Source organism: Cyanidioschyzon merolae, chromosome 11 (genome assembly GCF_000091205.1).
Source record: "Cyanidioschyzon merolae strain 10D DNA, chromosome 11, complete genome".
Classification (NCBI taxonomy): domain Eukaryota; phylum Rhodophyta; class Bangiophyceae; order Cyanidiales; family Cyanidiaceae; genus Cyanidioschyzon; species Cyanidioschyzon merolae.
In genome coordinates, this window is record NC_010137.1 from 790,866 (window position 1) to 817,951 (window position 27,086).

Here is a 27,086-nt window from a genome sequence, read left to right on the forward strand (position 1 = left end):
ACATTACCATACCGTATCGAGATTGAATACGCACTTGTTTCCGATGCTCACGAGATGAGCTCACATGATCATTTGCGTATAGCCTACTGATCGAGGTCAGAGAGATCGTGCTTCAGGGTCTCGGGGCATGGATCGTTTTTGAAAACGACGCAAACGGTCGGCTCTTGATCTCTGTCTTTTCTAACCTAATATCGCAACGCGAAATAGTCTTGAACTTCTGGAGAGCACACTGCCTCTACCAATGCACGGGGAGCATCAAGCGATGCACCCGATCTGCCAGAGGCGCGCTACTCGACTCAGGTCGTGTGCGCGAGTTCCTCATACTTTCCAGGGATGCGACGTCTACCAGACACGCGCTGTTCAATAGAAATCCTGCCGGTATGCCGTGCAAGCTGTTCGTGACGCTCACACTCCGGCACAGATGTGTGAAAGTTGCCGCTGCGCTCACAAATCGGAGACGACGCGCGTTACTTGAACGTATTTGCGCAGCTCTTGTGCAAGGACAGCTGTCGTGCCACGCGCGAACACGTGCCCTGTAGGTTTTCGGTAAACACGAACGTTTTCCTTCGCATAGCCCCGCAGGTAATCGACTGCCCTGCCACCGTTCTTCACGACACACAGGTCAACATTAGAACCGGAGCCCAGGTCGTTCTCGATTCCCGCCGAGATCGCTTCGTATACAAGACATTTTGCCTCTTCTTCAGTGAGCGCTTCATGCCAACGCGCTTCAAACACAGCCATTGCCGCTAGCGAGCCACTACCCATTGATACATAGGGCAACTGGTCAACGCTTCCGTGCGGGTATACCGTGTACAGCGAAGGGCCATTCAGCTCGTCAACTCCACCTAGAACAAGCGCCGCGGATATGTATCCTTGGTAGCGAAATAAGTAGTGTTTTAATCTCGTCATTGCAGCGGCCACCGGAACCAAGTCGCGATCGACGGCCTGCCGGTGCAGCTCCATTTGGCTCGCGATCAACTGCGTCGTGGCTTCCGTGTCCGCAGCCGTTCCAGCTCCACAGCAGTAAATATTTGATGCTATGTAGTGAATCTTGCTGCAGTTTTTATCAGCCACAACGTTTCCTTCCGTCGCGCGCGTGTCTGCTCCGAGCACGACACCGCCAGCGAAGAGTACGCCAGCAATGGTCGTCCCGGTTTTGCGTGGCGGCTTTGCCAGGACGTTTTCGATCCTCTCCTTGGATTCGTTAGACCAGCGTCTTAAAAGCTGCTGGTTGCGCAGAAACAAGTCAAAACTAAATCCCTGGAAGTCCTGCTCGAGAAGCATGTTTAGCAGGCAAAGAGAAACGGGTCAAGAACTGCGCTGAGGCGCACTCCTAACGCGGATGTGTGCGTTTGCAGGACGCTGCACGGATGCGTAGATTCAGCTGGAGCTTTTCGGGTCGCTCTGTTTCAACCCGTCCCAAATATGCATCATTGGGTCATGATTTCCGTCTGAGGATGCCCTGGATGCGATAGGAACGAATCAGTATAAATTATTCCTAAATGGTATCTTACTGCCATCTGTGCATTGCACGCGAACAGAGACCTCTGCGCTGCAGGCACAGGCGACTGTCGCCGTTTTGCGATCGCCTCCGACCGAGGCCAGGAATTTAGGCGCCCTCAGCGCGATCCGAGCGCATTCGCCGAATAGCGCATTAGATGGATGGATGGATGGATGGATGGTGAGCGGGTCCACCTCGGCAGTGGGCTTGCGAAGGGCACGATGCATCCGAGTGATCGTCTTGCCAGACTTGTTTTTTATACGGTGAGCGCTGGAACACTTGCATCCACGGTGCTGCTCACACCTCTAGTCCAGCACCGTCGACGCCGACGCAAGGCGCGCGAAGCAGAGCGCCTCGAGCGTTGACTTTGCTATTCGTGGTGGGGAGGCGTAGCCTCGGGGGACGCAAAGCGCACACCTGAAACGCTTCTGCAAGTAAATGGTTCCAGCGCAGTGTCAAGTTGCACGACACCGGAACGCAGCTGTGGCAGGAGCAGGTCGCGGTAGCGTTGTCCGAGGTACGGGCACGGCTTGTCGCTTGAACTACCCCAGTGAATGAGATTGTGAGAGCCCGCTGCGCACGCACCGGTAAAACGGTTGCGCTCCACTACTAAAGCGGGAAACAGTTAGGTGCAAGATCGACGCAAAATTACGCTTCACGTTTAGGACTGGAGGAGCTGCGTCAGCTGCTCTGCTCCGCCGGCCTGCCACACAACGGATGCTGGTCGTGTAATCGGTTTAGGCCGTTTTCTGTGCTTTGCGAACGGCGTTATCAACGGCGCGCTCATTCATTTCCTCTTCGCCGCAGGATACAGTGTACACCCAGAGATCTCCGACTTGCCGAACTGCGACGCAGTTGCATCCTATGCGCCAGATCGCCTGGAGAATTGGTGTAGGATCATACAGATAATGTTCGGGAAAAGCCTTCTTGAGAGCCTCTGTGGCTTTCTTACCATGGTAATGGGGTATTCTCGAGCATACGTGATGCACCACGTGCGTAGTCCCGATGTGATGGTGCAAAAAGTCGATGAGCTTTGGATACGGCCGGTCGACAGTCAGCAGCGCGCCCTTGTTCCAGCTCCAGTGCTGCGAGTCATAGTGCGGAATATCCACGTCCGTGTGCTGAAGCCATGTATATAGTACAAGCCACATGTTTGTGACCAAATATGGCAAGCCGTACACAACGCAAACGCGCACCGGCCCGTCGTATTGGGCCCAGCTATAGAGTAGCCCTAGCGTCGCCAGTACCCCCAGATCTGAGGCTAGCACTCTGAGCTTCCATCGCCAACCGGGATACAGCGATACTGGTCTCGGCAAGGTCTCGTTCACAGATTGCAGCTCACCTTGTCCAAACGAGAACGGTATAAAGTGATTGGTCAGGCCACGAACTGGCCCGCCCGTGGCACCGTACAAAAGATATGCTGGCCAACCCAGGACCAAATGCATGAAAACGTTGAGGGCTCCAAAAGCATCATCTCCAATCCAGTGCATGATGCGTAGATTTGTCTTCCCTGAAACACTATTTGCGGTATGCGGAACGTGCGTCTCGCCCTCATCCAAATGGTTTGTACGGGCATGATGCACTGCATGAGAGCGTTGCCAACTGAAGTAAGGCACCAACAAGCTTGAATGGAGCACAAATCCGATCAGATCCTGCAGCCATGCCGCCGAGCAGAATGCACCGTGCCCACACTCGTGTGCGATGACCCAGACGCCGGTGGCGATCGTTCCGGTTACCGCAGCGTATAGCGCCCAGAGCACGAGCATGCCAACTTTGGCCAGCGACGCCCAGCCCGCCATACGCGACACTACGCCGACCTGGAGGTTCCATAGATACGTGTATCCAAACCAGCCACAGGCAAGCGTCAGCAACACAGACATGGCCGCGTATGCCGACGAGCGCACGAAGGAGCGTTCGTAGCACTCGTCCGGAATGGCGGCCAGCAGCGCCTTGACCGAAGGAAACTCCCGATTCGTAATCATCGCCTGATGACCAGTCCCTCCAAGAACAGATACGTCCGTCAGCACCTTGTCACAAGCCTGGGCGTCAGAACGGGCCTGGTCCGACGCGCACATCGTACCGCACGCAGTGCTGGCGTGCGGGCAAGCGTCAGCCACACCGCCAGTCCGCCCTGAGCATCCAACGGAAAAACACCGTTTTGCCTCTGGTGTACCTTGTTTTACAGTATCATTCGACTTTTCGCCTCTGATTCGACTTTCATATATGCTTGTATTCATAGATGGCGCCGCTGTGTTTCCAAACAACTCCAACTTTACAGTGTGAAAATACGAAAAGCTTCTAGGGCGAAGAGCGCGCTCGACGGCTGAACGTATCGATCGATCGACCGGATCCGTGGCGAGGATGCCGCGGCCGCTCAGGGCGCCGCATCGCCGCAGAAAGCACGACGAGATGAGCGCGCGCGCGCTCCGGCGGATCATCACGCCGTACCGCGACACGACGCTCGAACGAATGCGTACGCTGCGGCTTGCGCACGCGGTAGCATTCTAGGCGGGCAGCAGCGGGATCTCTGCCGCGTGCGAAGGGCAATCGCAGCGCGATGTGGTGCGCTCGATGATGCTGGGGCGTGCTGTCGATATCCTCCCATCAGATACAGAAAGGTATGATATTAGATGCGGCCTGTTCGGTGAACCGCTCGGACGACGCGCGCACGCCCGCTGCGTCATCGATGCGTCGGTGTGCGGGAGCGGCGCGCGTTGCTTGCATTCCTCGACGCTAGGCACCGTGTGCAAGTGCCCGAAGAAAGCCGTCGTTGTCGACTGGTGGCTTGTTAGAGCGGAGCGTCGCAGCTCGTGCGTCTGCAGCGACTCTCGTTGTTACTGGGACGACCTTGGGAAGCGACATGGTTTGCGGGTTCCCAAACTAGGGTTCTATTCGTTTGCAGATTCAATCTTCGTTCAGGATGACGAACATTTGTTTCATAGACCAGGGGCTGCTGCTTCGGAAACGAGGATTTTCCTGTCGTCGCTGTAGCGTCTGCTGCGACACACAGCGTCGTGCTCGCTTGGGCGCGTTGCCGCGCAGAGCTGGTGCCTCTCGGCTCGTGAATAGCAGCATACAGGTAACTGCTGAGTACGCCCAAGCGTTAGCTCAAGCGAATGAGCTCTTCAATCTGTACAATGCGGACGTACCGTGGCCATGGTTCATACGCGGCGTCGTCCACTTGCAGCATAATCGCGCGGCGCTAGCGGTAGCTGATCTTGAGCGAGCGCTTCTCATGGGTTTTCGGGGTTCCGAGGTGCGTATTTTCGCAGCGGCCGCGCTATTCCGTGCCGGCAAGGTTTCAGACGCCGTTACATACTATCTAGAAGTCATGCGAAATGAGATCGGGAGTGTAGGGAACCCATTGGCCGAGCCGAATGAGCTGCGAAAGCTCATAGGTCCCTATATTCCGCTGTGGAAACCACCGGGAAAGCTCTTTCAGCAGGCAGTGTGTTTCTATTGCGCCCGCAGGTTTGAGGACGCGTTCCAGGCCCTGGATAAAGTTGTTGCGCTCGGTCGGGACTACATCTACGCTGGCAACGAAGACACTGGAGATCCCCTGACCTGGGAGCACGTTTTGTGGCGGATAGCATCGTACCGTCGGCTCAAGGGACAAACGCCAATACTATCACAGAGCGAGCTCGCGGCCGTTCCAACAAGTGATATACCTCTGTCTCTGATCGACTTGTACAGGACGAATGACGTTGCGGTTGAGGAAGCGCTCTGCCAGCACGAAAGCGAAATAGCGACATTGAGCGACCAGATTCGCTTCCAGTTCTATCGTGGTCTCTTCTGGCAGCATCGCACCGATTCTCAGTTGCATCAGCGAGCGCTTCGCCATTTCGAGCAGGTCGCGAAACAGATACCTGACGAAAACACCCTGGATTCTCTCGATGATTCGGCGGCTTTTCTGGTGGATGTCACCCGCATCATGCTCCATCGAACGTTGTAATTAGACGTGGGCCATCATCATCCGATATATTTGCGTACAGCAGCGCTTTATATGTGAGAGAATGTTTTGTTGCGCTTCCGCTGCGCGTCGTATGGGCAACGCAAGATTCTGGCCAACAGAGTTGCCAGCAAACCTTGCAATAACCTCTAGACCGCCAGTGCCGATTCCCCTGTTGTCCGAGGAACAAAAACAGGCGGACAACTGGTGACCCTCAAAGCGTATGAACGAGCCCAGGGATGCGCCTCGAGATACAGTGAATAAGCGCGTACCACGTTTTTAAATGCCGCTCTCCGGAACTGATCGAGGATCGATATGACCAGGAAAGAACGATGCACACACGTCTTCATGTATCTGGGCTGCAGTGTCGTGCGCGGTATTCTACGCTCCTCTTCGAGGCCATACGCGCGATAATACCCCCAGTGCATGAATGCGTCTTCTGCGTCGTACGTGCCACGTCTTGGATGATGGCTCGTGCGATTCAGCAATGCCCTGTGAGACGCGCATGCACGCATGCATGCAGTCGTGCATGTACCAGGGGCTTAGTGAGCCTCACGGTGCTTGCTCGCATCCAGTGAGCTCAGCTTGTCGCGAGACAAGGTCGAAACATAGCTGCTCGATCGCAGCGCAGCTCCAGCCGTCTGTCTGGGCAACTAGTTCATCCAAAGCAACGGAACCAGGAAGCAAAGCCGTCTCTGATGCTTGTTGGTCAAACGTGGTTCGCATGGGCGTCTCAGTTGGCGCCCGGGTGAGGTAGAGTTCAAGGATCGCTCGCCGATCGACTGCGCTGGGCAACGGTACCTCGAGCTGCAGGTCAAAGCGTCCCGGGCGCAGTAGCGCCGCATCGACGCGATCGATACGATTGGTAGCTCCAGTCAACACTACATGCGCATCTGTTTCGTTCATAGCATCTATTTCGGTGAGGAGCGTCCCCAAGAGACGATTGGCGACATCAGATGCCCCTGCCGACGTGTCTGCATTTCGGATTCCTATAAGGTTGTCGATTTCGTCGAGAAAAACGAGCGCGGGACTCGAGCTGCGTGCGATCGAGAAAATTTCACGTAGCGTTCGCTCGGATTCTCCCAGATACGCGGAATAAAGATCGGCGCTGCTAACATGAATGAAGGTGAACGGAGCTCCTTGTCGCCAGAGCGTCTCCACTGCAGCCCGAACGAGACGCGTTTTCCCGCATCCTGGTGGGCCGTAGAGCAGCACTGCACGAGCAGGTCGCACTCCCAGTCGCACACAGGTACTGCGGTACAGGAGAGGCCAGGCCAACGCGCGGAACAGCGCTTCTTTTGTGGCGTGGTGTCCACCGAGGGCATCGAATCCACGAAACTGATGTCGCAAACTTGACGCATTAGTTCCGTCCACGAGAACATCCAGGCATTTTGGGTGCTCAATTCGATACGTCTGGTGCGCTCGCGCGGCAACGCCACCGGCTCTCTGAAAAGAAAATCCACAACTGGCGAGGCGAACGTAATCACTGGCCACGTAGCCGGGCGTTTGTGCCGCCAGAGACGCCGGGTCCGGTGCTCCAAGCGCTCGCATCAGCGCGATCCGCTCCTCGAATGTAGGTACCGTGGCGTGAATGAGTCCTTCGAAGCGACCCCCTCGTCGCAAAGAGACCGGCATGTCGCCGAGCCTTCTCACAGTCGCCACACAAACGACTCGCGAACGCCCAGCCGACAGTCGATGCTCGATCGTATCAAACCAGTTCACAAGTAGAAGCGGAAGCGCGTCCGTTGCTTCAGAAGCGTTTCTCGCGGCGAAAGGCGCTCGCTCACCACACACTCGATCAATATCTTCGAAGAGAATGATGGTGTTTTTGCAAGGGCGTTCTTCGCAGGACGCTCTACTCAGTCGCCAAAATATCTCAGCGGTTAGCGCCTCTAGATTTGAGCGAAGCGTCCCCAGGTCGCGCCCCTTTTCTCGGAGCCTGAAAGTAATGTGCTCCGCTTCCAAGTCCTGCGATGCTTGCCTGACGGCGTACGTCTTGCCGACCCCGGCAGGGCCTGCCAAAATACACCCATGAATGACGCCGCCGCCATATGCTCGAGGCAGGCACCAGAGCGTCTTGATGTAATCAATGAGCTTCTTCGCAAAACGGAAGTAAACTTGAGTATCGGGGGTCGCGTCCCCGATAGCGCGCACGAGCGTATGTTCAACTCGTTTGGGCGTTCGGTGGATTTGGGTTGCGAGCGTAATCCAATTTCCTCCGTGGACTCGAAGGACTCGCCAACGTTGGTGAATCACTGCACCGGCAACGACAGGCAAATAGAGCAGAAGCGCTCGCAGTGAGGCGGAATCTTCGCACTGTGGTGGACCAAGCGATGCATCTGCCTCGGGGAACAACAACTCCTCGAGCCAGAGCTCAGATGCAGGAGCCCGGGGACCAATGACCTGCACGCATGCTCGGTTCTGCTCTGGAGGGGCTCCTTTGTCTGCAACTGCGTCAAACGCAGCAGCTGGTGCTGCAATACGCACTGCGTTGACGTCGTGCAGCTCTGAACGCACCAGGTGCGGCGGGTTCTCATCGCACACGAGCGGAGCGTCCACCACCTCCCGAGCACTGCTTGGCCAGAGCGTACAAAGCGCAGACCCGTAGAGCGTGACGACTGAGCCTACGGTGACATCTTTTGGCCACTCGCTAAGCGATAAAAATGCTTTCCCGGAACTCGTGGTTCTCCCGTTGCAGCTTGTCATTCCAAACACTTCGGTGAAGCGTCTGCCAGCTTGAGGTGTTTGGCTCTCTTACACCGTGCGCTTACGCTGATCGAACCAACTTGGTACCTTAAGCACGTCGTAAATCGTCAACCAGCTGCCAACACGTGTACTCTTGGCGGCCTTGTACCGGCGTCGCTGGAGCCGCACCGCCCCAGGAGTAGAACGCTTGTCCTGGTTATGCCAGTGCCAACTGCTCCTAATGGTGTGTGCTCCACAGCGTACTCGTGACAAATAGCAGTCACCAGTAGAATGTCATGCCATTATAAAAACAACGCTAGGCACAAGAACGAGCCTTATTGTCATTTTGGCGACTACAGCACCGAAGCGGGAAACCTTCCCGACACCTTCAATACGTCGAGCAGTAGGAAGTGCAGGAACGAGTCCAGCGCTCACGCCTTCATTCATCGGGGGATAAAATGGAACAGGTCCAGCAGCTCGGTTGTGGGCGTCCATGTTCAGGGGTCGCTTTGTATTCTCATCATCACCAGACTCGGCAGGCTCTTTTTGCGACTGATTCACGCTCTTCTCTAGTGTAGCCTTTCAGCTCGGTTTGGTTTCATCCACGTTGGAGAGTAAAGCAGGAGATCGAAATCACGATGCAATATTCCGTATAGATCGTAGACGGATTGTCTGTAGGATATATATTCTCTAGTGAACAGTGAAAGGAGAACCGCAATCATCATCCTTTAGCTCTGCCATGCCACGGTGCTAAGATAGTTGAGGAACACTGGATGAACGAAGTACATGCGTTCTGCGCCAAAAACCGATATTGTGAATGACTGCTGTTGTTCAATGGTGGATAACGATCCGCTGATCACCACACGGAAAGCAAAAGTGAAGATAACAGCCACCAGGGGCGTGCCTGTTTCTCAACAGCTTGTTCGTGTGGTCCTGAAAACACTGGGATACAGTCGCAAAAAAGGGTCCTGGTTCATACACAGCCAGCTTCCATGGGAATCGAAACTACTACAGGTTTCCTGCGACTCAGTGATCGGCATGAAGCAGGGGAACCTTGGTTTGTTTTCCCAGTGGATGAGACTTGCTTCAGGTAAAATGGTCGAAGCGTATACAGGTATTCGTGCAGACAGAACCCGTTGTGTGTACGATCGAGCTCGTAGAGAACGGGGACATGATCATACGTTCTACCTAAAGTGCATGCACTTGGCGACGTCAGTTTCGCTCGTAGACAAGGCTCATACAACAGCAGCAACCACTTTGTTGAACCATTGACAACTTTTTCCCTGACGTCCGGCGACGCCCTTCTATTAGACAACGTGACATTTCACGATGCCCTTCGCTTTGTCTTTCTTCCGCAAGACCTTCTCGCTCGGGGAACGCCATCACCTATGGGCTTGAAGCGGTGCATTCATTTTCAAAAATAAGAAATCTAATATTTGAGCTAGGGTGTAAACTTTAGAAGGTCGAGATGGAGAAAAGCCAGCAAAGCGCTCCAGCAATAGAAAAGCACGGAGGACTGACAGAGCAGCAAATTGCGCAGAGGGCGCGAGTTCTAATAATACATAAAATAGTCAGTTCCACCAGAGGCGACAAACGCATGAAGTTCGTGAACCGATTCTACAACTCCACCATCAATTTCAGACAGTGTATGGCGTTGAAGACGAGGCCCGAGGAGAAGAGGCGGTCTAACTTTGTAGGGCAGTGTCTCAGACTCGAAGTGCGTCCGGACAAACTGAAACTGGTTGTATGCGGAAGGCCAAAAAAAGACTGGGAGGCCTGTGCACCTGGGTATCAATGTACCCTATATGGTCGTGGGTTATTTTTCGTTCCATTAATCACATTTTACATACCTCAGGCTGTACATACTCCGATCTAATCTGCTTCTCCAGCTCCGTTTTCAGCAGTCGATGGATGCTGATGACCGTTTTTAAGTCCCGGTGTCGCTGCTCCAGACTATGGTCTATGCATTTGATGAGTCGGCGAAAGCTGCGATCTACGCTTCGCCTGGCACACTCATCTTCATCGTACACAGCCTCGGTTCGCCCTTTCCAGCGATGCCACTCGGCTGTGATGAGGTATTGGCGTACGCATCCGCAACGCCTCCTCCTCCGAGCGCCGCCCCGTCGCACGTGAACACTTGCTTCGTCGCCCGATCAACGCCCCCTGACGGAGAGAAAAGACTTCCTGAAGTGTCCGTCTCCGTTGGCACGCTCGATGGCTTCCGTACCACGCGCGGGCTTCCTTCAGACGACGCCCTCGGCGACTACTTTATCCGTTGAACACGCGCAAGCACGAGCTTTTCCATTCCATAGAGGTTTTTTTGTGTCACGCAATATTTCCCATGACAGAACACCGCAAGGAAAATCTCGGACGGAGAGCCAGGCGTGGAATTTTGGATCTGTCCGCCTTCCTTGGTACGAAGCGGTGACACACGCTTCTCGGGAAGCGATAGCTGCGGTGGCTGAAGTCAAAGTCTACGACCCTTTCTTCCTCGCAAACGGAAGAGATGGGAGCCTCTGGGAGCATATGCCGTAGGTGGATTCACACTGCTGTCGAATGCAGTTTTGTCCGTAGCCATAGATAAGGACGATTTGTCTGGCAAACCGAATCCAGTGCGATGCGTGAGAATTTGACTGAGCTTTCGGCATGAGCTTGTAACCAAGTCGTCACTGGTCGACGTCGAGCTTTTCATGCGGAATCTCGCTACGCGAAACGCCGCGCCAACGAGTTTCTTTTGAAGCAGAACGATTGAAAACTTGCAGAATACGTGTTTTCAACATGTTACACTTATGACAGGGAGAAGCGTGGAGGCTTGTACATATGAATCGGTTGATGACCCAGGTTTTTTACGAGCCCTGGTTCGAAGGCGTCGCCAATCATCCTGATTCCGGTGACCTTACCAATTTCAGAAGCAAAGCGGTGATGGAGCCACTCCAAAAACACAACCGAGAACGCTAGAACAACGTACGAATTCGCAGTTTCATTGCTGGTCTACTTTGAATGTCGAAGATGAGCTTCTAAAAAAATTTGGAAAGGCAAGAATAGAGCCAGCAATTCAGCATTCGATTTTAAACTGAAGCGGGTGTAGAGCGCGCCAAGCACCTCATGGTCCGCAGGCACAGCGACAATGCTTCGCGTCATCGACTGCTTTCGAGAGTGAATCGAACTTTATGGTTCACCTGTACGGGCAAGGTTTGTGACGTGTTCCAGCCACGAACGTCTGGCACGGTGCGGCGCATGGTGCTCCACTCCTGAACCAGCAAGCGTGCAGGAATCGTTCGCCGATGCGCGCATGACGTGCTTACTGGCTTGGCAACCAGAATTTTGTGTGCAGCATCGGGTTCATGACAGGAATGCAGAACTGATGAATTCCGGTTCTTTTCAGGACCAAGAGATGCAAAGCAGATCGCATCGCATTCTTATTGAATGAACACGATCTATACGGCCCGTTTCCGGAAGCGGCGCCCTCCAAGACCTAGACAATTCGGTGGAGAAGGTACCCTGTACCCTATGGACGCGAATACGATATCCCCTTGACAAGCAGGCGTGATCGATGCGGTTTTCGATGGCTCTCAATTGTGCCGAGGCGCTCCGTGGATACGGTGGCTCGTCTGGATGCGCGTCGATGGAGGACTCGTATCGTTCATAAGGGATTTGCATACCAGCCCTGGGGGACACGTTGCGTCGACCGGTCTCCTACGAGCGACCTGTCGAAGCACCCTTTCAAGATTTCTTGAATGCCTGGCCATAGTCCATCTTGGGTTCGAGTTTCTTGTTCTCCGATAGTTTGCGCACGGCTTTCATAAAGTCGTCCATCACAACATAGTCACGCTCTTCCCGTATCGCAAACATGCCAGCCTCAGTGCAGATATTCCGGAGATCTGCACCATTGAATCCATCTGCCAGACGGCAAACAGCCTCGTAATCGACGTCGCCACGAATGTTTAGCGAGCGCGCGTGAATACGCAAGATCTCAAGGCGTCCCTGTTCGTTCGGCAGTGGTACCTCTATCTTACGGTCGAGTCGTCCAGGCCGGAGCAGCGCCTCGTCGAGCACATCTGGACGGTTGGTGGCCATCACCAGCTTCACTGCCGCGAGTTCATCAAAACCGTCCATTTGCGCAAGCAGCTCCATCAGTGTACGCTGGATTTCCCGGTCCGCAGAAGTGCCTTCACTGAAACGTTTCCCGCCAATCGCATCGATCTCGTCCATGAAAATGATGCACGGTTGATGATCCCGTGCGAATGCGAACATCTCCCGAATGACTCGCGCGGATTCCCCGATGTACTTATCGACGATGGCTGACGCGACAACCTTCAGAAAGTAGGCATCCATGTTCGAGGCGATCGCTCGAGCTAAGAGCGTCTTACCGGTACCAGGCGGGCCGTACAAAAGGACGCCTTTGGGCGGTTTGATCCCGACCCTGATGAAGAGTTCTGGGTTCGTCAGCGGTAACTCCACCGCCTCACGCAGCTCCCGAATCTGTTCACTGAGTCCGCCGATTTCCGAATAGTCTATTCGCTGCCGTGTTTCTGCATCAGCAAGCATTTTATGGACCAGAGGATCCACTTCCCGTGGAAGAATGCGCATAATCGTGAGCGTCGTCATATCGAGCGCCACCCGCGTGCCTTTCTTCAGTCGCCGTCGCGGTAAACGTGCTTTGCAGCCGACCACGTAGCGCGGCCCTGAAGACGCTTTTACGATAAACTTCTCCTCGGTGAGAGGCCGTAGTACTTCGCCCACGATCTGGCCGACGGACTGAAGTGCTCGCAGGTCTTCTTCGGTTTTCTCGAATTTCGCTCTGACCTGCCGCAGCGTTTCTCGGTGCCCGCGAATTTTCTCGGACAGTTGTTCATGCTGCTGGAACACCCGTCGGTACTCCTGAAGAGCGGCCTGTCTGCGAGGATCCTCCCCGGTCGACATCGTCTACGCAACAGACGTCTCTGAACAGTTCTGTGCGCTGTCAAGCGTCCGCTGAACTAAAGCGATATCGGTGCGCGGGGTGGCGAGCCTTCGATTTAGGGCGAGGCCGCGAACGCACCGGATTCAGGCAGGTGCGCTGACGGCGGGCACTCGGCACCTGGAGGATCGTATTTAGGAACCATGCTTCCCAAAGGAAAGTCTGGGTGATGGCTTCTGAACCTTGAGGGACCTGGTGTCCAATGATGCACGCTCGCGGGGATGCGCACAACCATCGTGCACCATTGGAGATCCCGTGGTTCGTGTCACCGAGACTGCGCCGAACGAAAAATCCAGCGAGGTGTTGACGTTTCCCCATGAGGTAGTGTCGAGCTGCTGACGAAATTAGCCAGCATTTTGTCCGGGATTTTATTGGCTATCGTCGGCGCATTCAGCAAGACTCACTAGAACCGGCGATCTTCATCAATTGCCCTTGCGCCAGCGTTCAGCATTTGCGGTAGGCGATACGCGGGGTGCGTTACGGAGCGACGGCTCCTGCTATTAGCGTCCGCGTCTCGAATGTCGCAGCATGGTCCATGGACCAACGACTCTCATCGAGCAGGGCGTGTCGTTCGTACGCGAGAGCAGAGGTCTGTCTCACAGCGACGAGGGCGCCTCAGAGCTGCCCGTGGCAATCTGCATTGCATTGGGACAGGGTAATCTTGGGAAACCTTGCAAAGTGGGAGGCAGCGTTCCTTTGGCGTCATCGAGCCTCCTACGATAGACCAGGACCATGTCAGGTGTTTGCTGTGCGGACGATCCAGGATGAGGCGCTATCTCGGGACGTGAACCAGAGATTTCCTCGGAATCGTACCGAGTGTCACAGCACGCGCTCAGAACGTGCGAGCATCAAAAAAGCCCAAGGATATACGGCGCATATTTTCGGGAAACACTGAATAAGTGGGTCTTCTCTCTTCGTTCAACGCGGGTTTTCGTTCCTCAAGCGTCCAGTACCAGCGCTGCAGTGAGACGCGCCACCTGGCCGTATGCTAGCGCAGCGGGAACCAAAAACATCGGATCCTCGAAACCTCGTATCAGGGATGCGTTGCACCGCCAGAGACGGGTTACACGGACGTCCCTCGCTGCAATGCCGTGGGATGCACCCCGAAGCGATGCTCGACCAGAGTCTATGCAACGCGCGACGCCTGTGGATATTACGCCCAGCTATCTATGTCTGCGCCACGGACGCGAAATGGGATCGCAGTCATATCCTAGAGACGGCGTACTGTTTGTACAGATATATACCTAAATGTACAGATCGCATCTTCTCCCCACGAGGCAGTACCCAGTTGCCGTGATTTTCGGACAGGCAACGCGCCCGCTGGGAGCACGCATCGCAGGATGTCACGGCCACGCGCATGCGCTGCGTGTGATCGGGGCACCAGCTTCGCGACGCGCGCGCGTCCATTATGCGTCCGTTGGCGTTCTTCATCGTAACCGACGTTTCTCGTGAACGTGCGCTGTGCGACCACCTACAAATAGAAAACCATGCAGATCTTCGTCAAGACGCTGACCGGAAAAACCATCACACTGGAGGTAGAACCCTCGGACACGATAGAGAACGTGAAGAGCAAGATTCAGGACAAGGAGGGTATCCCACCAGACCAGCAGCGTCTTATCTTCGCCGGCAAGCAGCTGGAGGACGGTCGCACGCTGAGCGACTACAACATTCAGAAGGAGAGCACACTCCACCTTGTTCTCCGCCTCCGCGGTGGTTACATCAGGGTGGTCGTAGAAGACGGAGAGGGTGCAGTGTCCACTGGGTACGCTTCGTATCCGACAACGACGACAATGGGGTCGTCTGCTGAGACGGCGGAAGCGGTCTCGACGTCAGAGCTGAGCAAGTCAAGTTGCCCACGATGTGCAGCCTACGCCTCTATCAATGGGAGCTGAGGTTTTCGGTGGTATGTGATTTACAGCGAAACTGCTGGCTTTGTGATTGTGAAGGAGAGACTTTGAGCGCTTCGAGTGGAAAGTAGTTTCCCGCGTTGCGCTCGCGGCACAGTTGTGGAAAGCGGTAAAGTTTGTTTTTCTTTCAGAGTCTATTGTCCAAACTCAGTTTTTTTTGTTCGGGCGTTCTCGGCAAGCAGTTTTATAATATTTGTTTGCCGAATAGGACGATCGTGTGCGTATATGCCCTGCGCAGCACTCGTCTCTGTCGTGGCTGAACGTCCGTCACGTCCGCAAGCTCGCAGCTACGCTCGCTTTTGATCGCGTCTGGAAGACGGCTTGGAAACTGACTTGCGCTCGACCCGGGAGCGCTTCGCGCAGTCAGGACGTCGTCGGGTGGGTCGCTTCGCGGGTACCAACTTTGGTGTTGGCACCGGCAATGGTGGCGGCTCGTCCACCACTAGTCGCCGGACATGCGCCGCTTCGAGGAAAGCGCAGCCGCATGGCCCCGGCGAATGATTTTTCCTTCTCATGATAAAAGGAAGCAGGGCTCCTGAGGTAGAATCCTCCTCCGGCCAGTCTACTTGCACGCATTCCTTCTCCAGAATCCGGGAACAGGTTGACCAACTGAACCGAACAATACTAGGAAAACCGAAAATCGGGTCCAGGTGCTTGCGGAGCCACCGCTGCGTCAGCGGGTCTGCGGGATAGCCAGAGCCGTACTCGCGCGAGAAACGCAGCTGTGGGTCATTCGCCTCCTCAGGGAAGGTCCATGTTCGAAGGGCCTTGTCTCGGGTGACCTTCGCAATGATGCTAGCCGCAGCTACCACTGCGAATCGTGACTCAGCCTCGCTTTGGACAACGATACGAGGTATCTTGGGGAAGATGCGTTTAAGCCGCATCTGGTACGCATCCGGCTCACCAACGGTGTCCACAAAAAGCCCTTCGATAAACATTCCGGAGGAAAGCGCATCCTTCACGAGCGAGATGGTGGCAGCATAGCTGGTCTCGTTGAGGTTCACTCGTTTCCGCCCGAGCATCGTTGCGGAGAGCATTTCTGGACTCAGTATACGGGTCCTACTGTAGATCCAGTCCGCATTTTCTCCAAGGGTTTGAAAGATTCGTTCCCGGCACTGTGCCGAAAGCTTTTTGCTATCGCGTACTCCAGTAGCTTCCAGTTCCTGCAGGCGGCCCGCTTGACACGCACAGCATGCATAGACAAGGGGACCTAGCACAGGCCCGCGACCGGCCTCATCAATACCCATAATGAAAGACTCTGACACAGGTTCCATGAGCTAGTTGCCTATGACAACCTATGTGCGATTATGAACGTCGTATGCCGCCGAACTGAAAGTAAACTTGCGGGTCGACAGTGTTATTCTTGGCGCGTTCCCTCGTGGGCAGGTGCGAGCTGGACGCTCCCGCACAGCGGCGCTCTGTCACGCGTTCACCAAAGCGTCGAACTCGAGGCTGCTACGCTCTTGTTCAGCTCACCTGAGGCTCGTATTTATGAAGAGAGTGAGCGACGTGTTCGGGGTTAACACCTAGAGCAGTCAGTAACAGCTGTGCTCGCGAGTTTGTGAACGGCACGCTGGCAGCACTAGGACAGGTAGTCTTGCAGGAGTGCAGCGGCAGCAGCAGCAGCAGCAGCAACCGAAGAAGAAGAAGTACTGCAAGTATGGTCAAGCCTCCAGGTTGCCGCGTTCAGACTCGTCGCAGCGCTGGAACCAGAGCCCAGCGGCAGCTGTAGAGGCTCACCCCAGGTACCGTCAAACCTATAATTTGCCGCGTACAGACCAGATGAAGAAATGCTGTTTCGGACGTGTGCACGACATGTTTACAAGGCACGTTCGAATCGATGCCACATTGCCGATATGTTTTGGAGCATTGATGCCATTTGCACCCATGTCAGAACAGAATAGAATAGAACGAGTCCAGTCAGGGAACGCGGGAGAGCATATTCAAGTGGGAATCCCTTCCAATTGCTCTCAACGCGAGCCTTTGGGGGCGTTTTCGTCAACTGCTTACGTTTCCTCTCTATGATCGCTGACTTTAACGACGTCGGCTTCCGCTTTCCGTCCGACTCTGTTGTCCGCATCCGAAGGACGTTCATGGCAGCGTTCAAGTGCCCGATTTCGACGCTGCCGGCTGTTGTCTACGCATTTCGTGCACAGGCAAACGTTGCGATCTACGCGTCGCTTGCCATACTGTTCGTTTTGGTGTACAGTCTGGGTGCGGCCTCCGCGGCGGCGAAAAGTGGATATGGTCAGGTATGCCCGAAGGTCCACCACGCCTCCGTATCCGAAGGCCGCTCTGTGGCGCGACAAACGCTTGCTTTATGACTTGGTACGAGCCCTTACGGGGTAACGGGGGCTTCCGCGTCTGCCATTCTCTGATTCCGCACCTGGTGTTGTACGCTACGTTTGCGAGCCTCTTCTGGGTCGCGATCCGAGGCGACTAGTCGGTCCGCTGCACGCGCGGGCGCGCGCTGCTGCATTTGTTGTAGGTTTAGAGATGGCGATGTTGTCCATGAGGAATCATATACCGTCAGGAAAATCTGGGCTAGAGAATCGGTCGAGAAGTCTGGATCCGCGTACGCTCACTTCATGTAGAGCCGAGAAGTACGCTACAATGGAATCCATCACTGTGATGATCGAAGACTGAACTGAAGACTCGTTACGATGGAAACGGTATAGACGGGAGCCTTTGGGAGCATATTCCCTGAGAGGTATGCTGCTGGTGGTGCTGGTGCTGGTGCTGGTGCTGGTGGTGCTGGTGCTGGTGGTTCCGAGGTCGTATTCGTCGTTGACCACACAAAAAATAAGACAGCTGGTCATTCGTGTCTGATCGATTATTGTTCGTGACAAGTCCAGTAAACTTGCGGAATGAGCTTTTGCGCAAGTCAGCGAGAGACATCGTCGAGTTCGTGCTCCTCGCGAGTCCAGCAGCGCGTATTGGTGCGCTCACGAGTTGCCCCGAAACAAAAATATCTGTATTTTGAAGCACTCATGATTTGAGCGTGCTCCAGGTAAGAAAAGGAGCAGAGTGGAATCTTGTGTGAACAAATTGATCCGCAGCATCGTAGATATGGCGAGCCCGTGTCCAACATAGTCACGAATCGTATTGATTCCGGTGGTAACGGGTCGCAGGAACCAGGCTTCCAAATCCGATCAGGAGTTCTGGAACTGCTTATGAGTCCGTGAGCACTTAGAACTGCGCATCGAACGCTGAGGGTGTAGATCTGAATGTGAGTTGGGGAGAAAAGCGGATAGCTTGGACAAAGCGCGTAGTTTCCTGTTCTTTTTTAATTTAACTCTGGTGTTGCACCGGGCGCCAGACCCGAGAGCCGCGCTCTCGAATAATGCGGACCCTGGAAGCCACTTAGGTTACTCATCGAACTAGGAATGCATCAACCAATCAGAAAGCAGCATCGGTGATCATGCATTCGGAAGCGTCGGCAGCTTACTACCCAGGCGTTCTCACTGAAATACCTCACATACTCAATCAATACCGAATGGGATACACCGAGGGCCAGAAGCGGGAAAAAGATAAGAGCTTCGCGAGCGCTGCTTGTTGCTCGCAACCGCTGCTTGTCTGGACGCATTGAAAATGACTGAAGGCCGGCTCTGTCTCTAAATCTCCGCCCACAACCCGCGATCCATGCAACACTCAGGCACGAGATATCGCCTTCCGGTACACTGCAGGGGCCCACATCCGCAACACAGAAAACTCCTTTTCATCGTTACGGTCGGTTGGTGTGTAGCATTTCCGTTGACTCGCTCACATCAGTCTGCGTTCACGAATTGAAACTCTGGCCGCAGCGAATGGCCAGGACCGCCACACCTCACCAGTCTGGTCTCGTTGGAAAGCCTCCAAAGCATCCCTCTGCTCCTATTACGCGCCTCGTATCCGTGTGGTATCGCCGGCCAGTGCACTCTGTATCCGGAAAGGTCCCGGCGAACGGCATCGACACCCGTGTCGCAAAAGCGCCTTGAACGCACACAAACACACGCGCACATAGATCATTGCGCAACGTTTGCTTCTAAAGCGTGCCGTCTGTTGCGGCTGTGCGACTTCGAGCTGGGCGGTGCCCGGACTAGGTCCAATGAGCAACGCTTTCGTAACCGGGCTGGAATCATGCAAGCTTAGGCAAAGTGTTCGCTTCGAAATTGAAAACGGTGCGAACGCGGAACCGCACGCTTCGCTGGACAGGTGGCGGCGTTCACCAGCTCTGGTGCGGAGGCGTACTCGTTCTCTGCGGTTGCCGCTTTGGCAACTGCGTAGGCAATCCGGCTGCATTCGAATTCGACTTCTGTGTGCAAACTCAGAACCCAGTTCGACTGGGCGACCACGAGTGACACCGTACCCATCACAGCGGGCTATTTTCTCGAACGATAAGAAAGCGTTCACGCCGGCGGAGCTCAACGACTTATTCGTACGATGCAACGAGCCGCCACGCGATGAACGTAAAATTTTACGTTGCTTGAAATACTCTTTCTCGGTAGTTTCCGCTCGTCTGCTTGGGAAAGATCAGCGCCTTGTTGCATTTGTGCGCAGTATTTCCGATGGTGTTATGAACGCGACTCTTTGGGACGTGCTGGTGGACCCGAATCTGCCCAACCCGGCCGTCATGCGTCGGAATATCATTCGAAGGATGCTGGACGACCTCAGTAGGGATATTCCATTATGCTCAGTGGCCATGATTGCTCCGGAAGATCTCGTAATATTCTACGAAAAAGAGTGCGGTTTCGTGGCCGAGCCAAACGGTATCCGTGCGATGCGGCTGGTTCGTTGGCCGGAAAATCTCGATGAACTTGACCCTATAGAGACCGAAGACGGTGGCCAGATATAGGGCAGTGAGGCGGCGACTCGGAAACCGGCAAGTCGACCAGGATGAACACGACTATGAGCCGGGACGCGAATCGGTGCTGTGCACCGCGAAATCGATTTCGTAGCGATCCTGTTTAAGCTTTGCTTGCCCACAGCACGAACGCTACGTTGTGACTTCGAAGCTGCGTCAGCGTTAGAGGATACGCAGGAATCGGTGACACTGCTACAATTCTGGTGCAGCGTTCGCCATGCGGGTCCCGATTCCGAGAACGAGGTACTGTTCTGCGCACGGCACGCTCCTCTTTGAATGCAGCAAATTTTTCGCGGACGCAGGATCCGATAGTCTATCTGAAACGTCCCCGGGTGCGTGAGTGCCACCAGTAACCAGACGAAGGTTTTCAGCGGCTCAGGAGATGCACACGCTTTTCACAGATTCCCGGGTCATGCTCTCCGTCGGGAGTAGAGGTTCGACCCATACAGCGACGATCCGAAACGGAGCGTATCGTGGTCGCTTACAGTAAAGCGGGATTCGGCGTCGCTGTGTTCGGCCAACAAAGACAGATTGGCTCTCGGTCGATTTAATGGTTGTCGAGTCAAGGTGCAGGTACAACAATGGTTTTCGAGAAGAGCGCGTTTGTCGGATTATAGCAAGTTACGCGACGAATCCGGTGACGCTGCTGATGCCTCTCGACGTACACACTGCCGACAAAAAACCGCCTGATGACCTCTGCTGCAGAGTCACACGACGACCCAATCTTTTATGCTTTCGAAGCAAACGTACCCAACTGGGAGGGTTGCGCGTCGTCTTCGGCTTCCAGATCCGGAACACTCGTGCTCTGGGTTGCTTGACGCTGCTCGTTGCACGAACCGGTCACGAGTATCTAGGAGGAATGTTTGTCGGAGGTCGCATACTACATTGATCAGTTTGGAGACGTGACTATTTCCAAATATGCGAATTGACACTAAGCACACAGAGGCGCTAAATCGTTTCTTGTGGCGAGTTTGCCTGCTCCTGGACGACTACAGCAAGAGAAGTCTGCTGTGGTGCCTCTCGGGTCCGTTCACGAACGGTTCTAGACTTTACCGTTCAGATGCTCATTTTCCATTTTCATCACGCAACCAGCGCGCTGTATTAGTCGTACAGTATATTCAAATTACGCATGGCATTCCATGAATTGATAAGAGGCAGCCCTGAGTTGCTGTTGGCATATGTTTGGGACAAACGCCTGATGCAGCAATGGGAGACCATTCTCGCGCGGGTGCACCAGGCGCCATGCGTTGGAGCTCGCAGACGCCGCGCTATGAACTACCCAGCTCACCGGATACGCGCCTCATGCGGATTTTTGCGTCAATGGCCAGCTATCCAAGTCACCGGGAATACGACGTGCTCCGCAAGGTAGGCTCGAACAGCGCGGGCCCGTACCGTACTCCACGTACGACGCACGATGGGTTTTTGACGTCCGCGTTTACAATGCTGCTCACCATCTTTCGAATCGAAAGGTTAAGGAGCGCATAGTGCTGGGCAAGTGCACGTGGAATCGTTTTTTCTGCTACAGGATCGTTTACAGCACCAACGCATCCGCGACTGCGTCGTTGCTAGTTGCGTGAGGGAGAGTGCCGACTCTTCTGTTGGAGTACAGGATTGTTTACTCCAATCAGGCTTTATCGATTGCACGATAAAGCAGGCGCCTGCTGCTTGCATCCTGTGGCACAACGCACTTGCGCAACGCCAGAGTCAAATTAAAAAAGAACAGGAAACTACGCGCTTTGTCCAAGCTATCCGCTTTTCTCCCCAACTCACATTCAGATCTACACCCTCAGCGTTCGATGCGCAGTTCTAAGTGCTCACGGACTCATAAGCAGTTCCAGAACTCCTGATCGGATTTGGAAGCCTGGTTCCTGCGACCCGTTACCACCGGAATCAATACGATTCGTGACTATGTTGGACACGGGCTCGCCATATCTACGATGCTGCGGATCAATTTGTTCACACAAGATTCCACTCTGCCCCTTTTCTTACCTGGAGCACGCTCAAATCATGAGTGCTTCAAAATACAGATACTTTTGTTTCGGGGCAACTCGTGAGCGCACCAATACGCGCTGCTGGACTCGCGAGGAGCACGAACTCGACGATGTCTCTCGCTGACTTGCGCAAAAGCTCATTCCGCAAGTTTACTGGACTTGTCACGAACAATAATCGATCAGACACGAATGACCAGCTGTCTTATTTTTTGTGTGGTCAACGACGAATACGATCTCGGAACCACCAGCACCAGCACCACCAGCACCAGCACCAGCACCACCAGCAGCATACCTCTCAGGGAATATGCTCCCAAAGGCTCCCGTCTATACCGTTTCTATCGTAACGAGTCTTCAGTTCAGTCTTCGATCATCACAGTGATGGATTCCATTGTAGCGTACTTCTCGGCTCTGTATGAAGTGAGCGTACGCGGATCCAGACTTCTCGACCGATTCTCTAGCCCAGATTTTCCTGACGGTATATGATTCCTCATGGACAACATCGCCATCTCTAAACCTACAACAAATGCAGCAGCGCGCGCCCGCGCGTGCAGCGGACCGACTAGTCGCCTCGGATCGCGACCCAGAAGAGGCTCGCAAACGTAGCGTACAACACCAGGTGCGGAATCAGAGAATGGCAGACGCGGAAGCCCCCGTTACCCCGTAAGGGCTCGTACCAAGTCATAAAGCAAGCGTTTGTCGCGCCACAGAGCGGCCTTCGGATACGGAGGCGTGGTGGACCTTCGGGCATACCTGACCATATCCACTTTTCGCCGCCGCGGAGGCCGCACCCAGACTGTACACCAAAACGAACAGCATGGCAAGCGACGCGTAGATCGCAACGTTTGCCTGTGCACGAAATGCGTAGACAACAGCCGGCAGCGTCGAAATCGGGCACTTGAACACTGCCATGAACGTCCTTCGGATGCGGACAACAGAGTCGGACGGAAAGCGGAAGCCGACGTCGTTAAAGTCAGCGATCATAGAGAGGAAACGTAAGCAGTTGACGAAAACGCCCGCAAAGGCTCGCGTTGAGAGCAATTGGAAGGGATTCCCACTTGAATATGCTCTCCCGCGTTCCCTGACTGGACTCGTTCTATTCTATTCTGTTCTGACATGGGTGCAACGCAAGTACTAGCAGACAGCTCGATGCGTTTGCGAAGCAGCGATACCCCCAGTTGCACGAGCACGCTGCTGCTCCAGTGGCTATCAGCACGCGCATCCGGTGAACTCATGTCCTCGTCCGTGCCTAGACACTGCTTTTCGCAGTCGGCAGGTTTGTCGCGTGCAACGAATATCTGGAAACGCAGCGCCGGCCACGTCGAAAAGCTTTCTTCAGGATCTGCGTTTATTTTCTGCTTTGGCGACGACACTTTGCGGGTTTTCAGACTGTCAGCCCCCGAAGCGCTTCAGAGGAACAATATCACTGAATGCGAACTCCAGTCACCTTTCATACAGCACGTCAAACGAACGCACCCGCACATTCCTTGTTTCGCTTCTATCGGCGGTGAGTCGTGGCATATCAAGCACTCACCAGCGTTACAGGCATCCTCCTCCCGACTGCTAACATGCTAGCGACACGCGACCAGACAAACGGACGGAGCAGCAGACGTTCTGAGCATAGATGCTCGTGTCCGCTCTCTGGCTACGGGCATTCCCGCGACACCCGATCCGTCAAACGGATGGATCGTTGAACGATCTGCATACCGATGCCGCGTAACCGACACCCTGTCCGCAAGATCCATTTTTATACAGAATCTGTTCCGAATGCCCTTCGATCCAGGGCGACCTGCCCACCAGCTCTGATCCCGGTCGACAGGGCGGGGTTTGCATCGACCCGAGCCCGGGTCCGATTCTGAGTCCAAAGCCCCTGTCCTATGGCGACGCCAGCGTTTCCGCATCAGTACCACCGGGGCGCACCAGGCGACGCTGTGTTGGCACTGTGTGCCGAAACGTCGCCCTGGAACGGGTCCAGCGTCATGGCGTGCGGGTCAGCTGGCCCCGATGCTGGCTATCGCATGTGCCTCTCTGGCCCAGCTCTTGTGGCACTTTTTCCCGAATAAATTTTGTTCGTGATTCGAGAAGGCATTCGCATCAGCACGAGTTGCAAGTGCGGGCTGGGGCGAGGCATTTGCACACCGCGGTGCGCAGCTCATGCGCCACTGGCGGCCTCGTCGAGCGCACCCACACAGTCGAATCCTTTGGGTGTTTCTCTCTCTCTTCAACATATTTATCTGCTATGCTGCTACGGTCGCGCTTGGCGGAGAGGTTTCTGCACACGCATACGACCGGTGCAACTCATCCCTGATGGCAACGGCTGGCTTCAACGACAGTGCCGCACAACAGTTTGTCTTTCAAACAGCACTAGAATTGCTCTATACCAGTTTCGCATCATCAGAGGCTGCAGCGAGCCTAGTGCGCCGTGGATATGCCCATAATGTCCTTGAGTATGCGGCCATGTTAGCGATGAGGGGCAACGCTTCCGACTGTCCCTTCTTTCGCGAGCTGCTACGTGAATACGGTACGGCCTTCGCTCGAAACCCCAAAGCTCTCGCCAGTGATTTCTTCGCTGCATTACCACTGGCGGCCGCTATCCATTACGGTCTCGAAAATTCTTGGATAACTGTGTCTGACCCTGGTCTCGACCCAGCAGTGATCCGTGCGGTCTGTAAGCCGGACTGGACCCTGCGCGGTGCGCAGAATCAAGCGATGATCAAGGCAGCCGGCACTGCGCTCTGTCTCGCGTCGATCCCTTCCCAGATTTTAGGCGGATCAGCCACAACCACGTATGCTGCGTATATCGAGGCAGTATGGGATGACTTTGCGGTACGCGCCCAAGGCGATACCACCGAGAATGCTCCGCAGTATAACGTGATATTTCTCAGCGGTTTGTGGGTCCTGGTCAACCTGAACCAAACGAGGTGCGATTGGCTACAAAAGTCTGCGAATGCCTTCAACATGTTCATGGATTTCGCGAACCAGGTGTCGCCCCTCGGTATACTGCCGAGTTACGGCGACGACGGACTCGGGACGCCGCTCGTTTTCGCTGGCGACTGGGCCAGCGTGCTGGCGCTCGCTGCGAAGCTCTACGCCGGCCACGTAACCGGGAGTGGCGACATGACTGCAGTGTCGCTCCTCGAGGCCGCGGCGTATCGCGTCTGGCAGTTTCAAACTAGCGGGCCGCTCACAACCAAAGCTGGCAATTCGGTTGGCGTTTTCCTCCATCCTGTCCGCTCAACACAGCCGTTGTTTCACATGGCGCTGCTAGCACACCCAACATGGGCCGACTTGCGAGCAGGCGCTACTGCTGCTGTGGGCGCAAACAGCGCCGCAACCCGTGCAATTGTGACAGCGCGCGTGCCTCAAACGCCCGACAAAGTCATCGTTACCGCGACGGATGGCTCCGATGCCGGGAATCAGTCCCTTTTCGCCTGTGCGAGTGTGTATTCATCGCCTTTCGCGTACCATGCCCATGCACAGCAACTGGGAACAATGGCCATGCTCTCGATGAACGATGCCGTACTTCTGTACGGCCTCGGCTACAATAATCGCCTCCAAAATCAGTCAAATACAATGGTGCTCGTTCCGCGTCAACAACTATCCATGCCCAGTGTCATGAATGGCATCTGGCAGAGCGCGATGCTCCCGACCGAGAATCTGGAGCCATATGTCGCCGGAATGTCGTTTGAGACACTTGCAACAGGTCTTCTGTCCCTGCAGCAAACCGCGAGTTTGTTGCGCAACTTCAACCGGACTGTGACGTTTCGAGTGCAGTACCGAGGACCCGGAACCGGCAAGCTTACAGTGCGCAACCTGAGGCTCGTATCAGGTGCCGGAGAGGAGCGCGCTGCACCACTGCTGGCCTCCACGGGCATGCGCGGTGCGAGCGATAACGGTGCAGAGGTCGCCTTCGAGAACTGCGGCGGTGATGCGGTTGCCTTCAACACATATGCCCTGCGCAACGGCAGCGTCACCTTCAGCGTCACCGAATACCCGTATGTTGCTTTTGATTGGAAGTTCGAGGTTTTTCCGAACACTGCTTGCGAGCCGGGAAAGCCACCGCCAGCTGGTGCCGGCAGTATTACCGCACCTTCTTACACATTGTTGATCTTTCGGGCATCGCCCTCGTCGCTATTCGATATCAACGTGCTTACGGACCCGATGCCTCGACCCCGAGACGTTGAGGCGGCGCCTATGACATCGCTAGGCGAAGCAGGATCAAGCCCGTGGCAGGCAGCCGCTCGGTATCGCATACGCGGGTACGGCACAGCGGATACTATCTGGACCCGCGAGCTCTTTCTCTCGGCGATTGCAGAGCGGACCCTCCTGGTCCGTGACACCGTCGAGTGCGGCGACGCGCTCCTCCAGAGAGGTTATGCGTCGATAGGACCTGTTTGGAACTTTCTCGGAACCGCTTACCAACTGAACTCAAGTGACCGTACCGTATACATACGGGGCTTTCCCAACGCTGTCACGAAAGTTGCTCACGACGACCGCCTGGTAGCCGAAGTGCGCGTGCGCTCCAACACAACAGCTCAACTACAAGTATCGAACACGCAGCTCTTGTGGGCGAACGTTAGACCAGTAGTCGTTCGCGCTCAAGCTCCGATCACGAGTTCGCAAAAGACGTTGCGTTTTGAAACGACCATCCGCCTCGTTTCAGAGTCACCGGCTGGTGCGCTGTGGCACAAATACCAAACACTCGACTTTTGACGCCTTCGCACGGACACCTTGCCGACGTGTCCGCGCACGCATGCAGTCAGTTGCCGCGCACGCATGCGTCCATCGCTGTGCGTTGTTTGTGGCGCAGCATGCAGGGCACATGCCGCATCCGCCGCTAGGCACTGCATCAGCGCCTGCTGTGGCATTCGCGCTCGTGCTGGGCGGCAATACAGCGAGATCTCTCTGCTGCTTGACAGAGGGTCGACGCAGACAAGGGATCCCCGAGTGCACGCTTGATAGCAGCGTGCGGTGAAGCACCCATCGTTCCACGCCCTACCTCCACGTACCATCGTCCATACTTCCCCTCGCGGATCCTGGATACGGTGAAATGACGCTGGCGCCCGCAGCATCACCGATGCGATACGATCAGGAGTACGTTGCAAATCAGGCGAGCATCCGCAGGATGATGGATGTATGATGTAAGGTCGATGCCTTGAACCGGAATCTCCCAGATCATTCAATGATACCGGTGAACAAGCTAGTGAGTTTCTGGTCCTTCCAGATACGTTACGGCGTAGTGCAACATCCAGA

General features: G+C 55.0%; 9 protein-coding genes and 1 non-coding gene across 10 annotated transcripts, besides 2 other annotated features; 4 read left to right on the top strand and 6 right to left on the bottom strand.

The window, feature by feature from the left end:
• Positions 1-444: 444 nt before the first annotated feature.
• On the bottom strand, positions 445-1,284 carry CYME_CMK289C (20S core proteasome subunit beta 2; the record flags this gene model as incomplete). Its single annotated transcript, XM_005536606.1, has 1 exon — positions 445-1,284. The coding sequence occupies one exon, from the start codon at positions 1,282-1,284 to the stop codon at positions 445-447; it is 840 nt and encodes a 279-aa protein (XP_005536663.1).
• Positions 1,285-1,665: 381 nt separating this feature from the next.
• Positions 1,666-2,869: a sequence feature (possible transcribed region).
• Positions 2,239-3,738, bottom strand: CYME_CMK291C (delta12 fatty acid desaturase, chloroplast or ER; the record flags this gene model as incomplete). The annotated part of the gene is made up of 1 exon (XM_005536607.1): positions 2,239-3,738. The coding sequence occupies one exon, from the start codon at positions 3,736-3,738 to the stop codon at positions 2,239-2,241; it is 1,500 nt and encodes a 499-aa protein (XP_005536664.1).
• A 683-nt stretch (positions 3,739-4,421) lies between these two features.
• Positions 4,422-5,453, top strand: CYME_CMK292C (hypothetical protein; the record flags this gene model as incomplete). The annotated part of the gene is made up of 1 exon (XM_005536608.1): positions 4,422-5,453. One exon carries the CDS (start codon positions 4,422-4,424, stop codon positions 5,451-5,453), a length of 1,032 nt encoding a protein of 343 aa, XP_005536665.1.
• A 549-nt stretch (positions 5,454-6,002) lies between these two features.
• CYME_CMK293C (AAA-type ATPase family protein) lies at positions 6,003-8,156 on the bottom strand (the record flags this gene model as incomplete). The annotated part of the gene is made up of 1 exon (XM_005536609.1): positions 6,003-8,156. One exon carries the CDS (start codon positions 8,154-8,156, stop codon positions 6,003-6,005), a length of 2,154 nt encoding a protein of 717 aa, XP_005536666.1.
• A 3,702-nt stretch (positions 8,157-11,858) lies between these two features.
• On the bottom strand, positions 11,859-13,058 carry CYME_CMK294C (26S proteasome ATP-dependent regulatory subunit; the record flags this gene model as incomplete). The annotated part of the gene is made up of 1 exon (XM_005536610.1): positions 11,859-13,058. The coding sequence occupies one exon, from the start codon at positions 13,056-13,058 to the stop codon at positions 11,859-11,861; it is 1,200 nt and encodes a 399-aa protein (XP_005536667.1).
• A 1,524-nt stretch (positions 13,059-14,582) lies between these two features.
• On the top strand, positions 14,583-14,987 carry CYME_CMK296C (ubiquitin with short C-terminal extension; the record flags this gene model as incomplete). The annotated part of the gene is made up of 1 exon (XM_005536611.1): positions 14,583-14,987. The coding sequence occupies one exon, from the start codon at positions 14,583-14,585 to the stop codon at positions 14,985-14,987; it is 405 nt and encodes a 134-aa protein (XP_005536668.1).
• Positions 14,988-15,289: 302 nt separating this feature from the next.
• On the bottom strand, positions 15,290-16,276 carry CYME_CMK297C (probable ribonuclease HI large subunit; the record flags this gene model as incomplete). The annotated part of the gene is made up of 1 exon (XM_005536612.1): positions 15,290-16,276. One exon carries the CDS (start codon positions 16,274-16,276, stop codon positions 15,290-15,292), a length of 987 nt encoding a protein of 328 aa, XP_005536669.1.
• A 104-nt stretch (positions 16,277-16,380) lies between these two features.
• Positions 16,381-17,871: a sequence feature (possible transcribed region).
• Positions 17,872-19,089: 1,218 nt separating this feature from the next.
• CYME_CMK299C (hypothetical protein, conserved) lies at positions 19,090-19,836 on the top strand (the record flags this gene model as incomplete). Its single annotated transcript, XM_005536613.1, has 1 exon — positions 19,090-19,836. One exon carries the CDS (start codon positions 19,090-19,092, stop codon positions 19,834-19,836), a length of 747 nt encoding a protein of 248 aa, XP_005536670.1.
• Positions 19,837-21,474: 1,638 nt separating this feature from the next.
• On the bottom strand, positions 21,475-23,492 carry CYME_CMK300T. The gene has a single exon (XR_002461400.1). It is a non-coding gene; the product is annotated as a hypothetical transcript (transcript).
• A 495-nt stretch (positions 23,493-23,987) lies between these two features.
• CYME_CMK301C (hypothetical protein) lies at positions 23,988-26,546 on the top strand (the record flags this gene model as incomplete). Its single annotated transcript, XM_005536614.1, has 1 exon — positions 23,988-26,546. One exon carries the CDS (start codon positions 23,988-23,990, stop codon positions 26,544-26,546), a length of 2,559 nt encoding a protein of 852 aa, XP_005536671.1.
• Positions 26,547-27,086: the final 540 nt, after the last annotated feature.